This window comes from Lagopus muta, chromosome 1 (assembly GCF_023343835.1).
Source record: "Lagopus muta isolate bLagMut1 chromosome 1, bLagMut1 primary, whole genome shotgun sequence".
Taxonomy (NCBI): domain Eukaryota; kingdom Metazoa; phylum Chordata; class Aves; order Galliformes; family Phasianidae; genus Lagopus; species Lagopus muta.
The window spans coordinates 83547691-83568395 of NC_064433.1; the positions used below are offsets into that span (position 1 = coordinate 83547691).

The window sequence follows — 20705 nt, forward strand, 5'->3', positions numbered from 1 at the left end:
TGCAAAAGTAGTGCTTATCTTCAGCCTCCCCTAACACCCAGGAAGACTGTGGGCAAGGAATGAACTCTAATGCTAGTTTAGCTTTCAACACTGTGTATTAAAGGAGGTGTATCTGTTTCTTTTCTGAGGATTGACTACTTAACAGCATGACTGTAGAAGACAAAAGAGAAGGAAAAAGCCATTGTTTTACCTGCATGAAAATACAAGAATATCACTCCACAGTTTTCAAGAATCCATTTAAAACCAGTTACTATTTATATGTTGTAGCTAGAGTTCATTCAAGCTCTTTTCCTCTCCTCCGCACTCTTTCAGAGCTTACAGCTATAAAGACTCATTGCTTACACTCCTTATGACTAAATTTAAAAGATTGAACATACACCTGAGGACAGTTCATTGCCTTGGATAACACTAAAGAACCATGGAGCTGACTATATCCTAATGACCTATGATTATTACTTATTAAAAATATAGCATTTCCTTTGCTTTGGTATAGTTTATGCTTTTACTTCCCTGTAAAGATGATGAATTCATTAAGACTTGCTAATAAGATTGTCAAACTTAAGTAGTCAGGGGGATCTCTAGGCTCTACAAATTGGACCAGCATAAAGTCTTTGGTCTTGCCTTTGTAGAAGAAAGTAGTTTTTCAGACTGAAGAGGAATAAAGCAGCCCACAGAATAAAGAAATCCTGGCAGTCCCTAGCTTCAAGAGGCAGAGAAGCAGAAAATACAGGATTTCCAATTTTAAACCCACTTATATAGAAACAGGAAAAAGGGAAGCCTGCTGAACACCAACTAGTGGAATTCTTCAGAAAGAGTGCATGTGTGGTCATAAACATCAGCCATGTTTTTAAAGGGCTATGAGCTCTCCTTGACAGTGGTCGCAACAATTGAAAGTTATGTCTTCGTATCTTGTATATGGGTGAAACCTTCCAATATTCTTCTTTGTAGAAAGGAAGGAAGAGGGAGAAGTCTCAGAAAAAGAAGCTTCTGGTGATGTTTCTGTACGTGCAGCTGGATCCAGTACACGTAGCACCTATGAGAAGAAAAGCTGAGAATGAAAATTTATCTGCTAAGCTTAATAGGATTTATCCTTCTGTAACAGCGTGGAAGGTTTTCTGCTCAAAAGCAGAGTTTTTCAACTTGGTTTCAAACAATACATATATTATTTATGTTGTGCTTATTCTTCCGTGTTTTTGATTTTTAAACACCAGACAGCTCTATCCAGCATGTTTCCCCTGCAAATCATTTTTAAATACAATATTAAGCAGTTGCCACAAAGCAAGGCTTTTCCTTCTGAAAATGTGATCCTGATCCTGCCCCTCTGGTGTGTTGAAAGACTGAGTTGTATGGAAGGTTCTTACCCTTTCAGCCATTTTCTCAGCAGGGGTATTGCAAAATTCCACCGCTGCTGAAGTCTTTTTTGGACTGCTAGTTCCAACATTTCCAAGAAGATGTGAGCTTACAGCTTTGGCTAGTTTACAGTTCACAGCTGCTAGCTCTGTTGTAGTGTAAGGCTGGGCACTGGGATAGTATGTCTGTTGTCTCCCCCACTGAAGAGAAACCATCAGTTCCTCTAGAAGCCTGTGGAGAGAGAAAAATAATCTAGTGGTTTCATATTCCATACTATCAGCACACATGCTTCAGTGCAATCTTCCCCAAATTTGCTGTACAAGTCAGATGTTAATTGAAAAAGGTTTCATTATTTAAAGCAAGGAGGCAAAGCAGGTTACTCTCACAGACAAGGCTTCACCAATGCAGAATTTTAACAGTGGAAAAAATTAAAAGACATTTGTCAGACAAAGCACTGAAAAGTCATCGCAGGTAAAAGAATCTGTTAGTTTTGGAAAGAGAAGATTCTTGAAGTTAAGACAGTAAGTGATTAACTACATATAGTCTGCGGATATGAGAGATGTTAGTTCTACCTTCATACCTTGAAGCTATATGACCTTCAAGAACTCACAACTCTATGGAATACTGGGGAAAGAATTAGTGCTACTTTGGCTTTCAACACTGAGAATGAAAAGCAGCTATATAATCATCTGCATATCTGTTTTTTTCTTAAATGTAACAGGAATAGGGGAAAGTTATTTCAATTCTTCTCCAGCCCAGAATAAACCAACAGAAATGAGAAGTTTGTAGAGAAATAGTCTGGATTAGGAAAATCATACTTTTGTGTATGAATCATTTCTTGGCGGAACTGATCACGTTCATTCAACAGATCCTGAATTGCACTTTGTGCATCTCTGGTTTGACGCTGAAGAATTGCTCTGGTGTTGGTTAGCTCATCAGCCATAACCCTGCAAAAGACATTTCCAATTAGTAATTTAAGTGAGCAGCTTGAAAGTCACCTTCACTCTATTGCAGACAGTATTTAATCAGCTCAGTCTAAGGATTAAGCTGCCATTCCCCTTCCTTCCCCATGCAGAACTTGTCAACTTAATTACAAAGGACATGCACTAAGAGTAATTTCTATTCAACTACAAGCATTTAAGTGCAAAACTACGTTTGGACTATCTGAGTTTAAATAATCTTATGCCACTCTATACAAATGGGTAAGTGAGCACGGTGCACAAACATCCTGACAGACAAAGCTGAATACATTTTGTTATTGACAGGTTTCTTGCAGGTACACTGTAATCACATCTTTTCACAGTCGTTTCTAAAGATGACAGCTATGGCTGCAGACTGCATCCACTTCACTGCTTCTCTCAGGGCACAATACCTAGATGTCAAATGCTCCAGATACAAGCATGTGAGAACTGCTTGTGATATTTTGCTATTCTATGCCAACAGACCCCTGGAGCTGGTACTTCAATGCCTGAGATACTGCAAACACCAAGAACAGAATGCATTTTAACAACTACCAGCAAGGAATCTGAGACTTGAATGAATGAGAGCCTTACAATAGAACAGGTGTTACTTTGATCACATCTCCACACTGTCAAAAGTGTTACTGGAAGAGGCTCCCTTGCAGTGACCTTAGGATTCATATTAATGCTGAAGAAACAAGTAAAACTAGGATAGTAATGCTTGCCTGGATGGTACTATCACAACTGCTTATCATTCACTCAGTACATCAAAACTGCTGAATACCAGCAATTTAAATGGACTAGATCATACATTCTCATTTCCTTCAAGCAGTAAGTCATTTTCATAATATGCACTAAGCATCACTAGTTAAAATGCAGTGAGTTATAGATGAGTACAATAGAAGATTAAAATCCTATCACTATTTGCAGATCTGATAGATCATCTACACTTAGCAAGTTAAAAGTCTAATCCCTTGTCAAATGAGACTGACACTTAGACCAGCTTAAGATTTGCTCTTAACTCTTACAATGTATTAGTTTATGAGTACAGAAGTTACCGTAGGGTTCCTTCTGTAAACAAACATTTAATGAAGAGGTCTCTCTATTCTTCCATTCTTAGTTGCTGGTTTTAGTAGATCCCTGAAAAATTAATGATTTTTTTTTTTAAAAAAAAACAAATTGGTGATTGCATCATACTTTCAGCTGTCATGGAAGACATTTTCAAACCCTAAACTGGACACAGTTACACAGTTGATCAGAAATAAGAACTTCTCTTATGTTAACAAGAACTGGAGTTAGCATTTTAGGAGTATTAGGACCCACACTATTACTTTTGAAAGGCAGAACTACTGAGATTTACAAGCAGCTTAGTTTCTTTTTATCTCTTCTCTGATTGAAACTAAATGGTAAGTGTCTTACAATAGCTGTTGTGGTTGCCCTCTGCATATATATATATATACACACATATACACATTCCCAAGTGCTGCAGTGGGTGCATATAACAAAAGCCTACAGAAAAATGCTGCTTGAAGTGGGAATACCTGCTTGCTAGGAATTTGCTTCGCCACACATCACACTGTATAGACATGCGCTCCAGTTGTTCAGACAACTGAGACAGATTCCGGCCCAAGACTTCATTTTCTAGGATAAGCTGATTTTTCTCACGAGCCATCCGCTCAAAGTGATACTGCAGATCATCTCCAACAGAAGCAACAAGGAGTTTCTTCAGCTCCCGATTCACCTAGAATTAGACCAAACCATCTGATCATTACCAATATGGATTGAAACACTTTCTACTTTTGTACGCAGTACAACTTAGGCAACTTATTATTTAAAATGAGCAGTTTCTGTTTCCAGAATGGAATGCACCCAAAGGAGAGGATAATAAGCCTCACAATCCACTCCAGTGTGACAAAATTTTAAGAGTAACGCACATTTAACACTTCCTTGTTTAAATTTTAACAGCATTCGAGGAGGAAGAATAAAAACATGGTACATGAAACAAAGAAAGTTTCAGTCCTATTCTAGTCCTGACTCAGTAAAATAGCAAAGGATTACATAAGTCATTTGTAAGTAATGTTACACCTCCTTCTATGGTGTAACTTTTTTTTTTTACTAAGTGTTGGGTCATGAGAAAAGATCTTGCACCTCAAAAGACATTTCCCTGCAGTCCTACAGTGTGTTTGTTTCTCCCAGATTCATGCTTTGATATTTTTATCTGCTGACAGAGAAGCACCAGAGTACTCTGATGCATTTCTACTCTCTATCTTGTACGTTCAAAAAGAAAACAATTTGTTTCAAAGCTTCAGTGTCATAGCAGTTACTTTTGATTTTATTCACAAGCTAAATAAACCAAAGCAACTCAACTGTGAGGAAAAAAAAAAAACCCTTCATTTCTTACCTCTGTCTGTATACGCAGCTGATTAGAGAGACCTTCTTTATCCTGTAACAACCGCTTTTCTGAATTCTTCAGCTTTTCGATTGCATTTTTGAGGTCAGTCTGTTCTTTCTTGGGATCTGCAGTTCCATCTGACTGATGGAAAGCGTCTCCTTTGTGTCCCGCCGATTTAGCTACTTTAGCATTTTTAGTTGCAACTACATGGGTGATAGCTGCTTTGGGGACTAATATACGCACAGCTTCAACTTCTACTGATTTATCAGCATGTATCTGCCCTAGCTGGAGAACTCCAGGACTCAGCGATGAGACTGCTTTTTTTTGTGGGCTGTGGTGGATGTGATGGTTTGTAGCGCTGGCTCCAGTGCTTACTTCTACAGATTCACCCGTCTGCTCTGTTTCCATGCCATCTCCAGGTCCTCGGATGGGTGATGAGGCATAGTCAACTACAGTTCAGAAATAGCAGAGGAAGTTACCATCTTAATGTCATTGCAACTCTTCCCTTCATTTACGTACTTCAGAGATGAAAGTTTTAATTTTACACTGCCTGCAAAACAGTCCTTTGCAGCAGGAGCTATCAAACACAAATTAGAATCTAGAAAGCTTTTACTCAAGTATGCACTGCTAATTATGACAAATTCATTGATAAATTTTACTAGTTTCCATCACAAAATATTGGGTAGATGTGCAGATATGATCAAGAACCATTAAGGAGAAAAACTCCTGACAATGTTACCTATGGAGTGACAGTGAACTTCAGCTTCTGGGAGCTGACAAAAATCACAGCAGATCTATTTAAAAATCCAAAGCTGCTATTAAGCTATACAGCTACTAACACCATAAGAAATTTAAGAGGATTTAAGTACTACAACATGTTTTGAGTTAATGATTTAAAAAAGCCAACATATCAGTTGCATTTCATTTTTAATTAACAGCCCCCAGTACTCCTAGTAAGGCTACATTCTGCTCTAGATTCCCAAATATGCCTGTAATTCATTTTGCTGAAGGTCATTACGTTTTTGGCTGAGTTAAATGCTATCACAGTAAGGTTTCCCCACAGTGGACACGGCAGGAAAGCTTCTCAGAACACTGCTACACATACTGCCATTATTTCTCTTACTGCAGGGAGTAACATGTGCCTGCATCCTCTGTCCTATTCCCCATGCTGGACTTCAAAAACACAATAGTGTTGCCATTACAGTGCTCTACTTTCAGGATTCAGACAGTGCCAGCAATTTCCAAAGGCCAGAGAGGGCTATCAGACAAAGGTGTAGACACGTAACTGCCCAAATGACAAACCTGCTTTTCCAGGCAAAACCACGTTAGGAGATCTAGTTCAATTAACTGCTCATTTCATGCAGTTAAAGAAATAAGACCTTAGAATTCGGGTTAAAGACCTTTTAATCCACTCAGCTCAGATACCGCACCAACCACCTACTTTTTTCTAGAGATGTCATTTTCTTGCTAGCAGTCAGCTCTTCTTAACTACGTAATCCTGAGGAGGAAAGGAGGGAAAGCATCTTCAGCAAGGGAAGTTAATCAACCTGTTTTCGAATACAGCCTCTAAAATTCAGTTCAGTGGCACACTGATACACTGTTTACTGTGAACTATAAGCTCTAAAGGAGGTAAAAAGCCCACACCAAAACAAATGTAAAAGCAAAGACGCCCCCGAAACCCGAGAAAAGTCAAAAGAAGGATCCGAGCCGTCTGGCACTTGCTGCTTCTCTCACCGAGGGCCGGGCTTCAACTTCCATCTCTTGCTCGTCCAGTTCTAGTTCCCATTCTTCAAATCCCTCCTTGCAGTCTCCCTCCTTTACGCAGAGCCCTCACCCTCCGTGACTCCATCATACTCCTTCCCGCCCGGCGCCGCTCTCGAACCCCAACCCACACCGGCGCCCGCCGCCCCCCACACACAGCCCCCACACGTTACCAGCTCCACAGCCCGCACCCGTCACCTCCGCCAGCGCCGCTGCCCACCTTCCGCTTCCGTCCGGAACAGCCTCACACCCAGCGCAGGGCGGGGCGTCCGTTGCCAGGGCCGCGGGAAGTGAAGCGGCCGCCGCCATGGTGAGCGCCGGGCCTGGGGTCGGTTGGGTGGGCTCTTCGCTCGGGGTTAAAGCAACGGGGCGCCGCCCCCCACCCGCCTTTACAGGCACCCAGCGGCAGGGGCACCGCGGTCTCTTGCTAGGTCCACGACTTAATGATGATTTGTATAAGTCGCTGTTGTGTTTGGTTTATTTTCCTTACCGCAGGAGGTTACCGGTTTAGTGCTTGATGGATATAAATCGAATCCATTTCTGTCGCTTACTCGCTAAAGAGCTTGAGGACGATCACTTCACAATCTTATTTCTCCCTCTTATCGCAGACGCTCGTGCCCTGATATTTTCCCGTTCACTGTTCGTGCACGCTCAGATCTAGTTTTTGCTGTGTGTAATTTTCTCTCAGTGCAGTGTCCGACCTGTATAACATGTGCCAGCTGAGGTTTCTCTGCCACTAAACAGAGCAGAACTCTTGTTTCTTGTGTCCCAGTTACTCGTAGTGCCAAACGATCTCTCTTTTCTCCCGCTCCTGGCTGCATTCTCCAATTTAACTGTGATCCACTGTAACCTTCAGGGATTTTTCCCCGTGTTTTTGCTGTTTGTTTTCCCCCAGATATTTGAATTTATTTTCTTGGTTGTCACTGTAATAATTTGCAGCCATCTCTATGGGATTACAGAATTTCAGACCATTTCTCAGATCGTCAAAATCGCGTTGAGCTCTGTTTACCAAACTGCAGTTTCTCCCAGCTTAGTGTAAGCCTGGATTCTGAAAGTGCACTTCTCTGTTTCATTGCCAGCATGGCAATGAAATAAAACATGACATAAAACCAGGTGGGTGACAGAACATTTTGGAACCTCACTTGAAATTGACTTACAGCTTGCAAGAGAATTATTCCTAGTTACTTCTGCATGTGGCAATTGTAACTGTGCTTTAATGTAGGTCGCAGTTCCCTACTTCACTTGCCAGAACATGGGGTGTCTTAGATTGGAGGTCCTATCAAAGCCAAGCGTGTCACATCAGTGGCTTCTCCCTTACTTACTTAGCCCAGTTACCATATCTGAAAGGGAAAACGGTCACGACAGGATTTTTTTCTTGTCACATTAACGTTATCAACTTTGTATAACGTTTTGTCTTCAGTGACTCTCACTGATTTTCTAATAACTCATTCTGTTATCTTCCAAAGCCTGCAGTTGAGTGAGCTGTCCCAGCCTTGATCTCCTCTAGTCCCTGAGGCCGTTCTCTACAGCTGCTCAACAGTACGAGTGGGTTGAGGTTTCTGTGGCTGCTGTCCTTAGCGCATCAGAGACCATTTAATGTGCTGATGCGAGTATGTCTAACTTCTTTAAACTCTTCTTTCTTTCCTTGTTTTTTAGTTCTGTGCTCTGGCTTAAACCAGCTAAATTACCTCTCCAGTTGTAACCCGTTTATTTGCTTCTGTGAGTGCTGCAGTAAGAAGAAACTCTGTATTTCACTTTCCTTCTTCAGTTTCATCCTAGAAGTGGGATACTGTAGTGAAAATGCTAAGTCACAGCTTGAAGTAGTGATTGAACACCTGGAAGGAAGGCAGGGCCAACTCAGGGGAGCTCAGGTGCAAGCAGTGCTCCTGATTGACCAGAGGGGGTGGAGCAGTATCCACTCTTTCCCAGACCTCATATAAGGGTTGGCAGTGGAGGTAAGGATATCCTTCTGGAGGTTCCTGTATTTGTGAGGCCTTATAAAGGTAAGCATCTTCTTTCTTTTGTTTCTGTGTCTACAGCTCTACAGCAGTTGTGTTTGAGCTGATCCTTGCTTGTTGTAGCTTAGGATCTTGCTATTCTGCTGTCATTGCTGTGCTTTCCATTTTGCTATAGATATGTTTTTTTCTAAGGGTTTAGTACTGTGACTTAAAGCATTTGATCTAACTCGTACATTTTTTGAAACATCTTTTTCTCAGAAAGATGGAGTTAAAAAATAAATGACTCTTCCTCCGTTCTTTAATGCAAACATTCTTGTCACCACAGCTCCGATAACTGCAGAGAACATTAAAAATCTTTTTCCATCTTGCACGTAAAGAACATGTGGCTTAGTTTAATAGGATGTCATCTGGGTTTGATTTTATGGGTGTGGAAGCACGTAGTGGAATTTAAGCTTTCAGCTTCCTTAGTTCTTTCTACAAAATCAGGAAAACATCTATGTGGTAGACTTTCCTGGGCTAGGTTGCCCGAGCTTGCAATCATGCCATGTTGACCACTATCTTGAGTATAACTGGAGATGAGCAGTTCAGCACACTCCAACAAAGATTTTTCTAACAACTGTGTTATATGTTTGTTGTTATCTTCAGTTCATTGGTAAATCCCCAAAGCCCGGCTCAGTGAATACTAATACAGAAGTGCTTAGTTAAGGCAGGGAAGAAAAATAAGTAATTTTCTTGTAAAATGAGTAATTATTTAAAATCAGTACTTCTTAAAAAACAGCTTTGATTCATCAGTGGAAGAGACTTACTTTGTGATTTGGGAATGGATGCTAGAAAGTAAGTAGTACATCAGCCATTCCTACAGCACAGCTGCAGAACCCTGGGTTGCTCATTGCCAGGGTATCTTGTTGTGATCAGATTTTCAGCTGCAGGTGTTATAGAGGCAGTACAGCTCACAGGCAGCTGTAGGCTGCAGTTTCATTTGGGAACCAGTAATTTCAGCCATAGTGGATTAGCTGGCAAAATGGGATGTTTTGTGTGAAGAAAACTCTCATTCAGGTATGATCATATAGAGAGGCAAAACTTTCCCACTTCACAGAGCTGAACAAGTGCACATTTGCAAATGACTAGAAGTTATTTCATAAATTCTGTACCTTTTGTTGCAAAACTCTTGTACTTAAAAGTTTGTTTTTTTTAAGCTCTTCCTGAAAAAGATGCAAAACCTTCCCTTGAGAACAGCTTTCTTAATAGTTGTGAAGACTTGCTTTTGTGGCCCAGAAACCAAGGCTGAATTTCACTGCAGATGACCACCCTGATTTTTTTCCTGTGCAGAGTAAGTGGCCCAAGCCTTTCCATTATAAGCTGGCATGGCACAAACATGTTTCCTGACATAATGGTTAACTCTTATTTGCAGCATTTCATCATTGGGAAAGATAAAAAGTGTTGCATGTTGAATCTTCTTATAAGCATTGGAATTATGATATGGTTTCTTCTTGAACTAATGTTTCCTAGTAATGCTAGTTTTCTCTTGGGCAGGTGGGCTGTGAATGCAGCAGAAGGTATATCTGATAAAATAACAGAATCTTTGACCCTGTATGAGCCGAATGAAAACTGCTAAAAGAATATAACTTTCCTGTGAGATGTATCTGATTCAGCAGTGGAAAACTGTGTTCCAGGAACTCATTTTGGGTTTGATACTGCCATCTTTATGATATGACTCGCTATATAAAATACCACTCTACATATATAAAGCTGACAGATTCAAAATCCATGGGATAAATTGCCTCCTACTCTAGCCAACTCTGAGCTGTGGCTTGCAGGAGCTGCCATCCCTGAAAGCAATTTTAGATGCAATGATAGCTCTTCTGACTGATGTGTCTGAAGTAGCTGATGGTATGAAAGGCAAAGTTATCTAGAATTACATAATGATAAATTCCATTTTAATCTCCCTTTATTACCCAGAATTGTCACTCAGGATTCTTCAGATTATAGCTGCAGTTTTTAATAACTTGGCACATCTATTCTAATTGTATGGATTTGACTTTTTTTTCTTCTTTCAATATTGTTAGAAAGTGAAGAAATTCGGGAATTATTCAGTGAAGCATTGCCAGGAGCATAAGGAGAAGTTGCCAATTGAAAGTTTATGATTAAAAAAAGAGATTTATTGACAGAGTCAGTGGTTATTTAAAGTGTTTTTCCAAGCAGATTTCATATGGATAAAATTTATACTTAAGAATGTTGTATTTGAGCTCTCAATTATTTTTTTAAAGCACCTCAGGTTACCATAAGAAGCCCACACATCTGTGTAGGATCTGGAGAAACTGAGAAGTTCTGATGGATGTGACCCTGAAAGAAAGATTGGCAAGAAGCAGCCAAACTGACAATGAAAACATTGTTTAGGCTGGGAAGGACTTGCTGGGGTAACCCAGTCTGACCTGCCTTTCAAAAATGGTTCTAATCAGCTCAGGTTGCTTTGGGACACACCTGGGTGCATCCTGAACATATCAAAAGATGGAGATTCTGCTCCCCTGGGCAACCTGTCCTGGTGTTCCCACCCTCTTGGTTAAAGAAAGGAATAATCAGATAAATCCTCACTGGAAATTCCTGTGTTTCAGCTTGTGTCCTTTGCCTTTTTGCTTTCACACTGAAAAGGCTGGCCCCATCTTGCAGTCAGGGAGCTGAGGGTTGCAGTCTCTCTCACTTTTCTTCCTCCCTGGCTGAGCAGGTCCTGCTCTCTCAGCTCCATCTTGCATGTCTTGTTTTACAGTCTGTAGTGGTTTTGCTGGCCAGTGGCAAAATTCTGAGAAGCACAAGGTTTTGCCTTTTTCTATGCATTTAATCTGTGAGAATAGTGAATCTTTGAAAAGGACTTTTGGCTGCTCGGTTAAATGTTTTAACTAAGTTCCTGAAAGTAAATAAAAATTGCAGGGATCTATTGCATCCAGGTGGGATACTCTGTTAATGATTAGCTGACTGCTGAAAAATGGAGGTTGTAAGGATCACCTGTTGCTGTGAGCCTGGAACCCTGAGGCTTTTTCCGTGAACACTGACTTCTATTTACTGACTTTTATCTACAGCTGTGGCCACTGTGAATAATCACTGAAAGTACTATTTCATGGGTGTAAGAACTGCTTGGCCTAATCACAGAATTCACAGAATGGCCAGGGTTGGAAGGGACCTCAAGGATCATGAATCTCCAACCCCCTGCTACTTGCAGGACCACCAAACTCCCCATTTAATGCCAGACCAGGCTGCCCAGTGCCCCATCCAACCTGGCCTTGAACACCTCCAGGGACGGGGCATCCACAACCTCTCTGGGCAGCCTGTTCCAGCACCTCACCACTCTCATAGTAAAGAACTTCCTCCTGACATCCAACCTAAATCTCCCCTCCCTCAACTTAAAACCATTTCCTCTTGTCCTGCAGTTATCAGCCCTTTCAAAGACTTGATTCCCCTCCTGTTTGTAGGCTCCCTTTAGGTACTGAAAAGCTGCAATGAGGTCACCCCACAGCTGCTTCTTCTCCAGGCTGCACAAGCCCAGCTCCCTCAGCCTGTCTTCATAGGGGAGGTGCTCCAGTCCCCTGATCACCTTCGTGGCTCTCCTCTGGACCCTCTCCAACAGCTCTGTCTTTCTTGTACTGAGACTCCAGACCTGGGCACAGTATTCCAGCTGGGGCCTCACAAGAATAGAGTAGAGAGGGGCAATCACTTCCCTCTCCCTGCCGGCCACCTCTCTTCTGATGGAGCACAGGATACCATTTGCTTTTTACCATTTTTGCTTTTTTTCCTTTGAACGCTAGATGGTGCTCCTACACTTGCAAGTAAGTGGCTCTTGGAAATGTATTCTTGAGAATATAACAGGCTCTCTATTTGCGTGGGATTCTTTAACTGCCTTATTCATTTAAAAAGTCATCTTTTTTTTCTGCAGAATATTCTAGCATGCTTATAAAGAGAAGGTATGCAGAGGTATAGAAATGGGAAGTGGGAAATGTGTGCATGCATACTTGAGGCTATGTGCAGATTCTTTTATACCAATGCCATGCGTATTTAGGTCTTTCACTAAATTTAGTAGCCCTTCTGTTTTTATCCTTTCTGTATATTTATTCACTTACTGGAGTTGTGATTGTGGAGCAGGACTAAGTAAAGCAGTGTGTTTTCTAGTTACCTAATTACAATGCTGACCTTAATGTGTTTGTTCTCTATTATGGCACATTTCTTAATTGGGCTGCGGCTGCTCAGCCTGAACATTCACGGTTCAGTGGTGAGAAGACATAGAATTGTAGAATCATAACAGTTGGAAAAGACCTCTAAAATCATGCAGTCCAACTGTCCACCTACCACCAGTATTTCCCCACTAAACCATGTCCCTTAGTGTAACATCTAAACATTTCTTAAATACCTCCAGGGACAGTGACTCACCCACCTCTCTGGGGAGCTGTTGGACTAACAGTGGTTGCTGGTGGCATCTGTGGAGCTGGCAGGCTGGGCAGCATCAGCAACCCTGCTCTTCCTCCTTTCAGTGTCCAGTTTTTGCATTGCAGTGAGGAGTATGAAGAAGTGGGAAATGAGGATGGACTAACTGAGCTGCCTTTGCCATGGTTTTGGAGAAACATGGTAGCAGGTTAAACAAGAAATCTGGATATTTTATCCATCAAATCTTTCTATTATGTGAAAGGAATGGTGATGACTTATCCTGTTTCACAAAAGGATGAAGTGGGTTGTGTAGTGTCTTTTTACTGAAAGTGCTGAGCATTAAATACAGCTGTGAAGGTGGGGAAAAGTAATGTGATCAGAACCATATACAAGACTGAACGTATCCTTCAGTCGCTGCCTGCATCCATAAGAGACCTTCACATCTCTGGGAACTAATGTAGTCTGCTCCAAACTGTGGTGACGAAAGTTCTATGCTCTGGGAAGAGAAGTAAATTTTTAAATTGCCAAACACTTATAAAATTGACCTGTATAATTTCATTAGAAATGGCAGAATTTAAGAACAGGGTTATAAGTACCCGCTTTGCTTTCTTTACCCCACAGAGGTTTTTACTTTTTGACTTCACTAATGGGAAGCTGCTGAATGTTTTTCTTTTCTTATGACAAATTCTGTTCATGTTAACTGTCATTAGATCAACAGCAGAGTATAGAGTAAATGGGCATGACATCTCTGCTAGCTGAAACCTGGATTTAGTCCAGTTACATTAGAGTTAATACTTGACACAATTTAGGAGAAAAATAGTGTTTTAACTTCAACAGTTGGTTAAACAGTGGTGTAGGCAAAGTACTTGCTTTAAGTGCCCGCTGTAGTAAATAAGAAACCTGTCAGCAGAGTTGTTTGCTTACTTCAGTGGATCATAAATCTTTACTACACTGTTATGTGCTCTGAACGTTCGAGGTAGATGCAGCATGTGTGGTCTTTGGAACGTTCACACAAACTCCTGGGTGTTAGTGCTTGATGGTATCAGTGGGCTGAAGGACACAAACTTCCTTAGCTGTGATTCCAAGGCAAACAGTCAGTTCTTGTTAAAAATGATTTTCAGAGGATTATTATGAGCTGAGATAATCTAAGGATGCTGTAGAAATTAGGTTAGGCTGAAGTGCTGTTGAAAACTTTCATTCAAGATTTGTAGGTGTTTTCCTTCAAACCTTTACTTCCGGTTGCTTGTAGCTTTCTGCAGGTTTTTATTCTGCTTCACATTTTCCAGATGGCTTCTACTGGGGGTTGCAAATTTAATGGAATAAGGATTTGTGGGAAACAAATTGAAAAATTTGTCAGTCCCAACAAATAAGTGAGTATGCAGGTCTTCCTCCAAGAGCTTTTAACAGAGAAATGGTCATTGTAAAGGAAGACAACCTTTGACTATTGCTCTCAACATTAATTTTTGGCCAAGCTTGTATTTCAAAAGTATACATGCAATGCGGATGAGAGCATGTAATGCAATGCACACAAGCACCTCAAAGCATATATAGCCCTCTTACCCTCTGGGGTCACATGCAGATGCTGACCTCACTCCAATGTCAAAGACCCAGCATTCGGTAGCTGATCAGGGCAGTGTTGGTTCAGTGCTGGTTTCAGCCTGGAGAGAAGAAGGCTGTGGGGTGATCTAATTGTAGCCTTTCAGTACCTAAAGGGAGCCTACAAACAGGAGGGGAATCAACTCTTTGAAAGGGTAGATAACAGCAGGACAAGGGGAAATGGTTTTAAGTTGAGGGAGGGAAGATTTAGGTTGGATGTTCGGGGAAGTTCTTTACAGAGGGAGTGGTGAGGTGCTGGAACAGGCTGCCCAGAGAGGTTGTGGATGCCCCATCCCTGGAGGTGTTCAAGGCCAGGTTGGATGGGGCCCTGGGCAGCCTGGTCTGGCATTAAATGGGGAGTTTGGTGGTCCTGCAAGTGGCAGGGGGTTGGAGATTCATGATCCTTGAGGTCCTTTCCAGCCTGGGTCATTCTGTGGTTCTGCCTCTTGTGATAAATTTTTCTAAGCACCTAAGCTGTATGCTCAAATATTCCAAGTCTGTATGCAAATCTTCCAGGTCTGTGACATAAGTTATTATGTTATGGATGCTTTTCTGAGTCAGGGAAGTGCTCTGCTTTCACTACAGTCAGTGTCACACTCTTCCTGAGTTGGTGGAGGCCAACAGTGTGCTGCAGAGCACTAATGTCTCTAAGAGCAGTTGTGAGAGTTGCACCAGAAGTAATGCGTTCTATTTTATTATGTTGGCCCATGACTTCAAAAGGTTGTGGTAGAGCAGAAGAAGGTGAACATTCCCACTAGTATTCCCTTACGTTTTGTTGCTATGCCACAGATGGCAGCAGAGAGGCAGTCTGACAGAATGCCTGACATGGAAGTGTGGGTGAAGCAGGGGAGTGGAACTGAATTCCCCCATGTGGGGGGAAAAAAAAAAGGTATCTGTTGCCCTTCATTGATGCTTGCTGAATATTTGTGGAGATCAGACAGTGGATGTGAGCACAGTGAGGTGTTGGGTGATGCATTTCAGCAGCGGCAACAGCAATGTGAAAGACAAGTGATGTTCTGGGCAGACATGCACAGCTGTTACATCACAAAATGAAGAGTGTCTTGATCAGTTAATCAATGCAGATTGGCAGATTACAAGAGGGAACTTGGTTTCAGTGCACTGGAAGTGATGGTGGCAATGTTAGAATATTGCGAAGCTGAGTCCAAATGAATGGATGAGTATAATGAATGCTTGCACAGAAACTTGCATACGCTGTTCTGTCTGTTCCTCAGGATCTAGTGAACCAATGCTAGGCTAGAGGGGACAGTTTCCTACATCTAATCATTACCAGTGGTGAGACGTAGTATCTCCAGTACATGTCACAGTCAAAATGGCAGTCCATGGAGTGGCAGCATGCAAATTCCTCATTACAGAAGAAGTTAAAGATGGAGCCCTCAGCAGATAAAGTGATATGCGCTGCCTTTTGGGATAGGAAAGGGGCTATCCTTGGTTTCCTGGAACCCCTACTGTCAATTCTGACGACTTCATTGTAATGCTGACTAAGCTGAAGGCTCTGACTTGCGGAGTTAGGCCAGAGAAGACCACCTTTCTCCTGTAACACCATGTTTCTGGCCCCTATGCCAGTTGGAAGATGGTGGAACGCACTGTGATCTTGTCTGGACCGTCCTATCACAACCATTGTATGTAGCAACTTTTTGCTCCTATTTGGGCCAGTGAAACATAGACCAGATGGGAAACGTTTCACTAGCAATGATGATCTCAAAGCAGGTGTGAAACAGCAGGTCGCAAATTTTGATGAGTCCAGTGCAGACTCTTGTTCACCGCTGGTGAGAACGCACAGCTAATGGTGGTGACTGTGTTGAAAAAATGTTTTGTAGCTGAGAATTTGCTCTGTCAAACAGTGTTATTGTGCTCTTTATATGTGTTGTAGTTTCCATGGAAATAAATAGGAGGCATTGTTTTTAGAGTGACCTATGTACATATGACTGCATCATGGCTCATGCGTTAAATGAGGAGCTATTCCACGACAGACTGTGTTTGGCTGGACTTCTAAAGCTAGAATAGCAATACAGGATCCTGTGGCTGTTTTAGAGGAACTGCATTGCAACATCATTAGATAACATGAATCCTTTAAGTACTTAATTACATGTGATTACAGAGGGTTAGAATTAAACGTTGAGGATTTCAGTTCTTGACTCTCTTATGTGAGGGACAGGGAAAAAAATAGGGAGTATCTTCCACTAATCATGCCTACATGCTTCATGCAAAGCCTGCAGGGTTCGCATGGTGTAGTAAGAGGATTTCTTCCTTAGTAAATTGACAGAATGGCCAGATAACTTTGTGAGGTAGCTGTGCACATTCCTGAATGTGAGAAGAGAATTTTGTCTTCAGCCTTCTAGAGCTGTGCTCATGAAGACCCGTGCACATATGGAATCATTTTGTTGAGCCAAAATCCCAGTCGAAGATGATTCACTTGGTCAAAACAGAGGCAGAAATAACCATTACTTCGCAGCAGACGGCCCAAGCAGCAAGTCATATAAGCAGGCAGTTCTAAAGGCATCTGAGAAGCTGGACACCTGTGATATTGGGAGTTAGGAAACTGGAACTAAAGAAAATAGCAGCTGTTTATGGTAGGGTGAATGTTGTACTTGCAGCTGTGTTTAATTTATATATTAATATTAAGTATTTAATAACAAACCAACAGTTTCATAAAGTTATCTAGAAGAATTCATGTAAAATTTTGAATAGGTAGGATTTGCTTTATGCTGAGGGGGGGAAAGGAGATGCTTTCAAAATTCACCAGTGAACTTCTGAATTTGACATTGAGTGAGAACTGCTTGTAGTCAAGGCACTGTCATGGAATCTGCAGTTTCCAGGTGTTTCTCAATTTGAAAGTGATCTTTTTGGCCCTCTGAAGAAAAGCCTGTTGCAAATGTGGGGGGAGGTGCAAGAGCAGCGAGGCGGGATGTTCTAAAGAATTATACCAGTTCTTAAAATTATGCTGGTGCCAATATCAGAAACATGAACAAAGAGGAGGAGGAAGATGAGGTTTAAGAGACAGAGCTAATTGAGAGCTCTATCTACGCAGTGTTGTGATTTTAAGTTTTACCTGGAAGATATCCTGTATTGGAACTGTGGAAGACAGAGATGGATTGAATAACAGAACTTAATAAGCGTGCGTTGCTGAGGATTTATTTTGGGATTTAAGGGTGATTACAATGCTGAAAATGAGAACACTTTCTGCCACTCAGTATGCTATTTGCTAAATACCACCGGTATGTCTGAAACCTCTCATTTCTTGCAAAATGGTTGCTAGCATTTAATAGCTGAGTTACTTCTGCACTTTCTTTTTACTTTTTTGCACCTTTTTCTTTCACAAATTGATATATCTATTTTAATGAAGTATTGATGATGAAAAATTACTTGTACTGTGTAAATAGAATTTTTTCACATAGCTGCTTTCAACCTGTTTGCCTCACAAAACAAAGCTTATCGCAGTATGCGTGTCTGACTCCCATCTTCTTCCCTTGCTTTTCCCCTGGTAAGTTTGAGGTTTACAGGCAGATGTCAGGTAGATTTGATAGAGGTATAATGGTGTTCCTCTGGGTGTCTTGGGAATGGGAGGGAACCTTCCAAGGCATTTTTAAAGGAAGACTTCACTGAGTACAGCCCTAGTGACACTTCAGAGAATCCAGGTGAGTTTGAGCCTGTTCGAATACTTGAGCTGAAGAAAAGTTGCATTAAGAATGGTCAGGGTTGAGAAAGGCCAGTGCAGAAAACCAGGCCTCATTCTTATGATTTCTTGCTATTTATTAATGTCAGGTGGCCTTAAAGTAAGGCAGAGTGTAGTGATATAAAAGTGTATTTGCTTAATCTTGTCGCCTATTGAAGTGAAGTGTACAGACCTTCTTACTTAATCAAGCTGAAGAACATAGGGAATGTGGAAGGTATGAAGGCATGCTTACATAATGAAACAGCAAGTCTGTGATAAAGTGACTCTATCCATTTTGCTGACTTTTCCTTTGCTCTCTGAGGAGCATCTTGCTGTAGCAGTTCAGGTATAGACTGCATTATAGCAAGCTATACCCTGTGTTATGTAAACTAAAATGGCTTTACAGTTCTTCTGATACGAATATCCTCTATTTACCAGTGCCCAGGGAAGGGCATCCCTTCTAGAGTAAGGATTTTTTTGGAGGAAAAGAGGCACGCAAGGTTAAGTGGGCTTGCCTGAGGTAGCACAGGAAGTCCATGAAGAGCTGGAGCAGAGAAATCCCAGTTCTGTTTCCTGTCTTCCATCAACCTTCACTTAACAATCCAGAAGACATTTCATGACATTTTCCTATTATCTTGGATAAAAACTTGTGCAAATGGAGGTGGGCAACTCATTAAGTATTTTTGCCATCTTCTAATCTAATTTAGCTTGCCATGTCTTGTTTGATGTTTCAAGTTCAGCGTTTTATGTAACACTTTTGTAGAGATTCAGATTGTTTAAAATGGTTTTGGTTTTTTTTTTTTTTTTTTTTTTTTTTTTTTTTTTGGTCCTTCAGGTTCATGAATTTATCCGCAGGGGGCGGATCACGTTTGTCACATTTGAGATGTCCTTACGTAAAAGAAAAGCACTCCAAGCCCACTGGCAGAGACCACCTTTAAAGCTAATTAAAGTGACACATTTTGTCTGGATTCAGAAGCACACGGTGCTACTTGTAAAGCCAGGTGTCCTATTGGACATGCAGCTCCCTAGGCAGGCGCATAAGTAGACTTCTTTATGTTGGATTCAGCCTCATATTGTCACCTGGAGAGTTTGAAATAATTTGTATCTTTGACTTTTGATACCATATTTTTTTATTAAAAATATTCCTGCTCACCCAAAATATGTCAGACAGTATCAATAGGTTGACATAGAAGGGAAAAATTATTGCATTTTTCTATAAGAACTATATAAGCTATAGTTAGGAAGATTCAGGGCTGGCTTTCTGGAAAGTTTTCTTTATGAATTATGAGAAGTACCCATTCGATGTGAGAATCATTCTTGTGCTAGCCCAGTGTGTTCCCATTAATTTTTGTACAAGCAGCTTTACCATTAAAATCCATACTTGAGCACACCTTCCCCTGTGACAGCACAGAGTTTTACAAAATACAGAATGCTGAGACCAAGATGGATCTTTCTGGCTCCGTTTCAGCTTCTGAGGTTTTTTGCAGTCTTTTTATTGCTTCTCTGGGAGTTGATTCATGTGCTTTTGTTCTCCTTCTGATCTGATTTCAGAATTACTGGGAAAATCGAAGGAGCAGCAGATGTAAATCTACTGACTTAGAACAGTGATATTATTTGTGACTCCCAAACTTTAAATATGCAGGCAGCGGTCTGTGAGTCCACGTCACATATTTCATGCACGTTGAAGTTTCTGATAGCACATGTAAGCCCCAGTAGATTACTGATAGCATGTAAAGTGGACTTCCTAGATATCTTAGGTCTCCTTTAGTTCTGAGGACTATTTCGATAGTTCCATGTGAAATTTTCTTGAGTATTAAGCTGTAGAGGTTATGAAACGTTGCAGGCTGGTAACTACTGTATGTGTGGGTGGTTGCTTCTATTCAGTTAGAGATCAGAGAGATTACAGCTGGAGATCGTGAATTGGCAAACAGGTAGAAAAATATTAAAATATTAATATTAACTGATATTATTATCAGGCTTACTGATGAAACAGAATTATCTGTATAATAAAAGGTCATATGAAAGGCAATACCCTTGTGGGGGGGAAAAAAGTTACTTGTATACTAACACAGGGAATCCTTTTAGCTGCCCTTTTATTAGACTGTGATGAGCCAGAAAGTACATATGTCCAGTAGAAAACAGACTACTTAAGCACTTATTTCCTGTTTTCTCCATTATAAGAAAAGCTCCACAATGAAATTTCTAGTCAAAACCAGAGGAAGAGTATAAAAGTGTGCATCCCATAAGAATGAAGTGATGTGGCAGTCGGAAACATCAGAATATATTCTGCCTAGTTTGGATTGGAGGGATGTTATTTCTCCACCTTTGCATGCAAGTTCCTTAGTGCCTGAACTCTGCTGTTCCATCCACTGTTCCATCACGTTCCTTCATCTGAGAATCTCTGAAAGCTCCATTTTTGTTTTACTGTTGAACAGAAGCCCTGTGGAAATTTAAGAGTTTTATACAGCAAGACATCTTTTCCTGCCCAGCTTACTAAGCATTCTCCCTTCTGGTTATGGGCTTCATTGGCAGCTATGTTCCAGACAAACCATTTCCCTCTACAGCATGAGTTTTTATGAGTGCTTTGGCTTCCACAATGTAGCCCC

At 41.1% G+C, this 20705-nt stretch overlaps 2 protein-coding genes across 10 annotated transcripts in view; one reads left to right on the forward strand and one right to left on the reverse strand.

Annotated features, from left to right (window-relative positions):
• Positions 1-41: 41 nt before the first annotated feature.
• BLZF1 (basic leucine zipper nuclear factor 1) lies at positions 42-6725 on the reverse strand. 4 transcript variants are annotated; one of them, XM_048926806.1, is made up of 7 exons: positions 6636-6725; positions 6143-6199; positions 4711-5150; positions 3851-4050; positions 2169-2297; positions 1362-1581; positions 42-1033 (listed from the first exon to the last, which is right to left on the reverse strand). In XM_048926806.1, exons 2-7 carry the CDS (start codon positions 6159-6161, stop codon positions 848-850), a joined length of 1194 nt encoding a protein of 397 aa, XP_048782763.1. In that variant the 5' UTR covers positions 6162-6199; positions 6636-6725; the 3' UTR covers positions 42-847. The 4 variants fall into 4 exon arrangements, with proteins under 4 accessions (XP_048782763.1, XP_048782790.1, XP_048782781.1 ...); XM_048926833.1 differs by having other exon boundaries at positions 6683-6710; XM_048926824.1 differs by having other exon boundaries at positions 6654-6677.
• The window catches only part of NME7 (NME/NM23 family member 7), a 90830-nt gene continuing 76791 nt past the window's right edge, over positions 6667-20705 (forward strand). For 2 of the 6 annotated variants that reach the window (XM_048926848.1, XM_048926892.1), the window contains exons 1-2: positions 6822-8465; positions 9617-9750. In XM_048926848.1, the coding sequence (XP_048782805.1) occupies positions 9721-9750 (30 nt within the window). In that variant the 5' untranslated portion in view covers positions 6822-8465; positions 9617-9720. Of the gene's footprint in view, positions 6773-6821; positions 8466-9616; positions 9751-17989; positions 18083-20705 lie in introns of those variants that run through there. The other 4 variants (XM_048926857.1, XM_048926866.1, XM_048926875.1 and 1 more) reach the window with 4 other exon arrangements.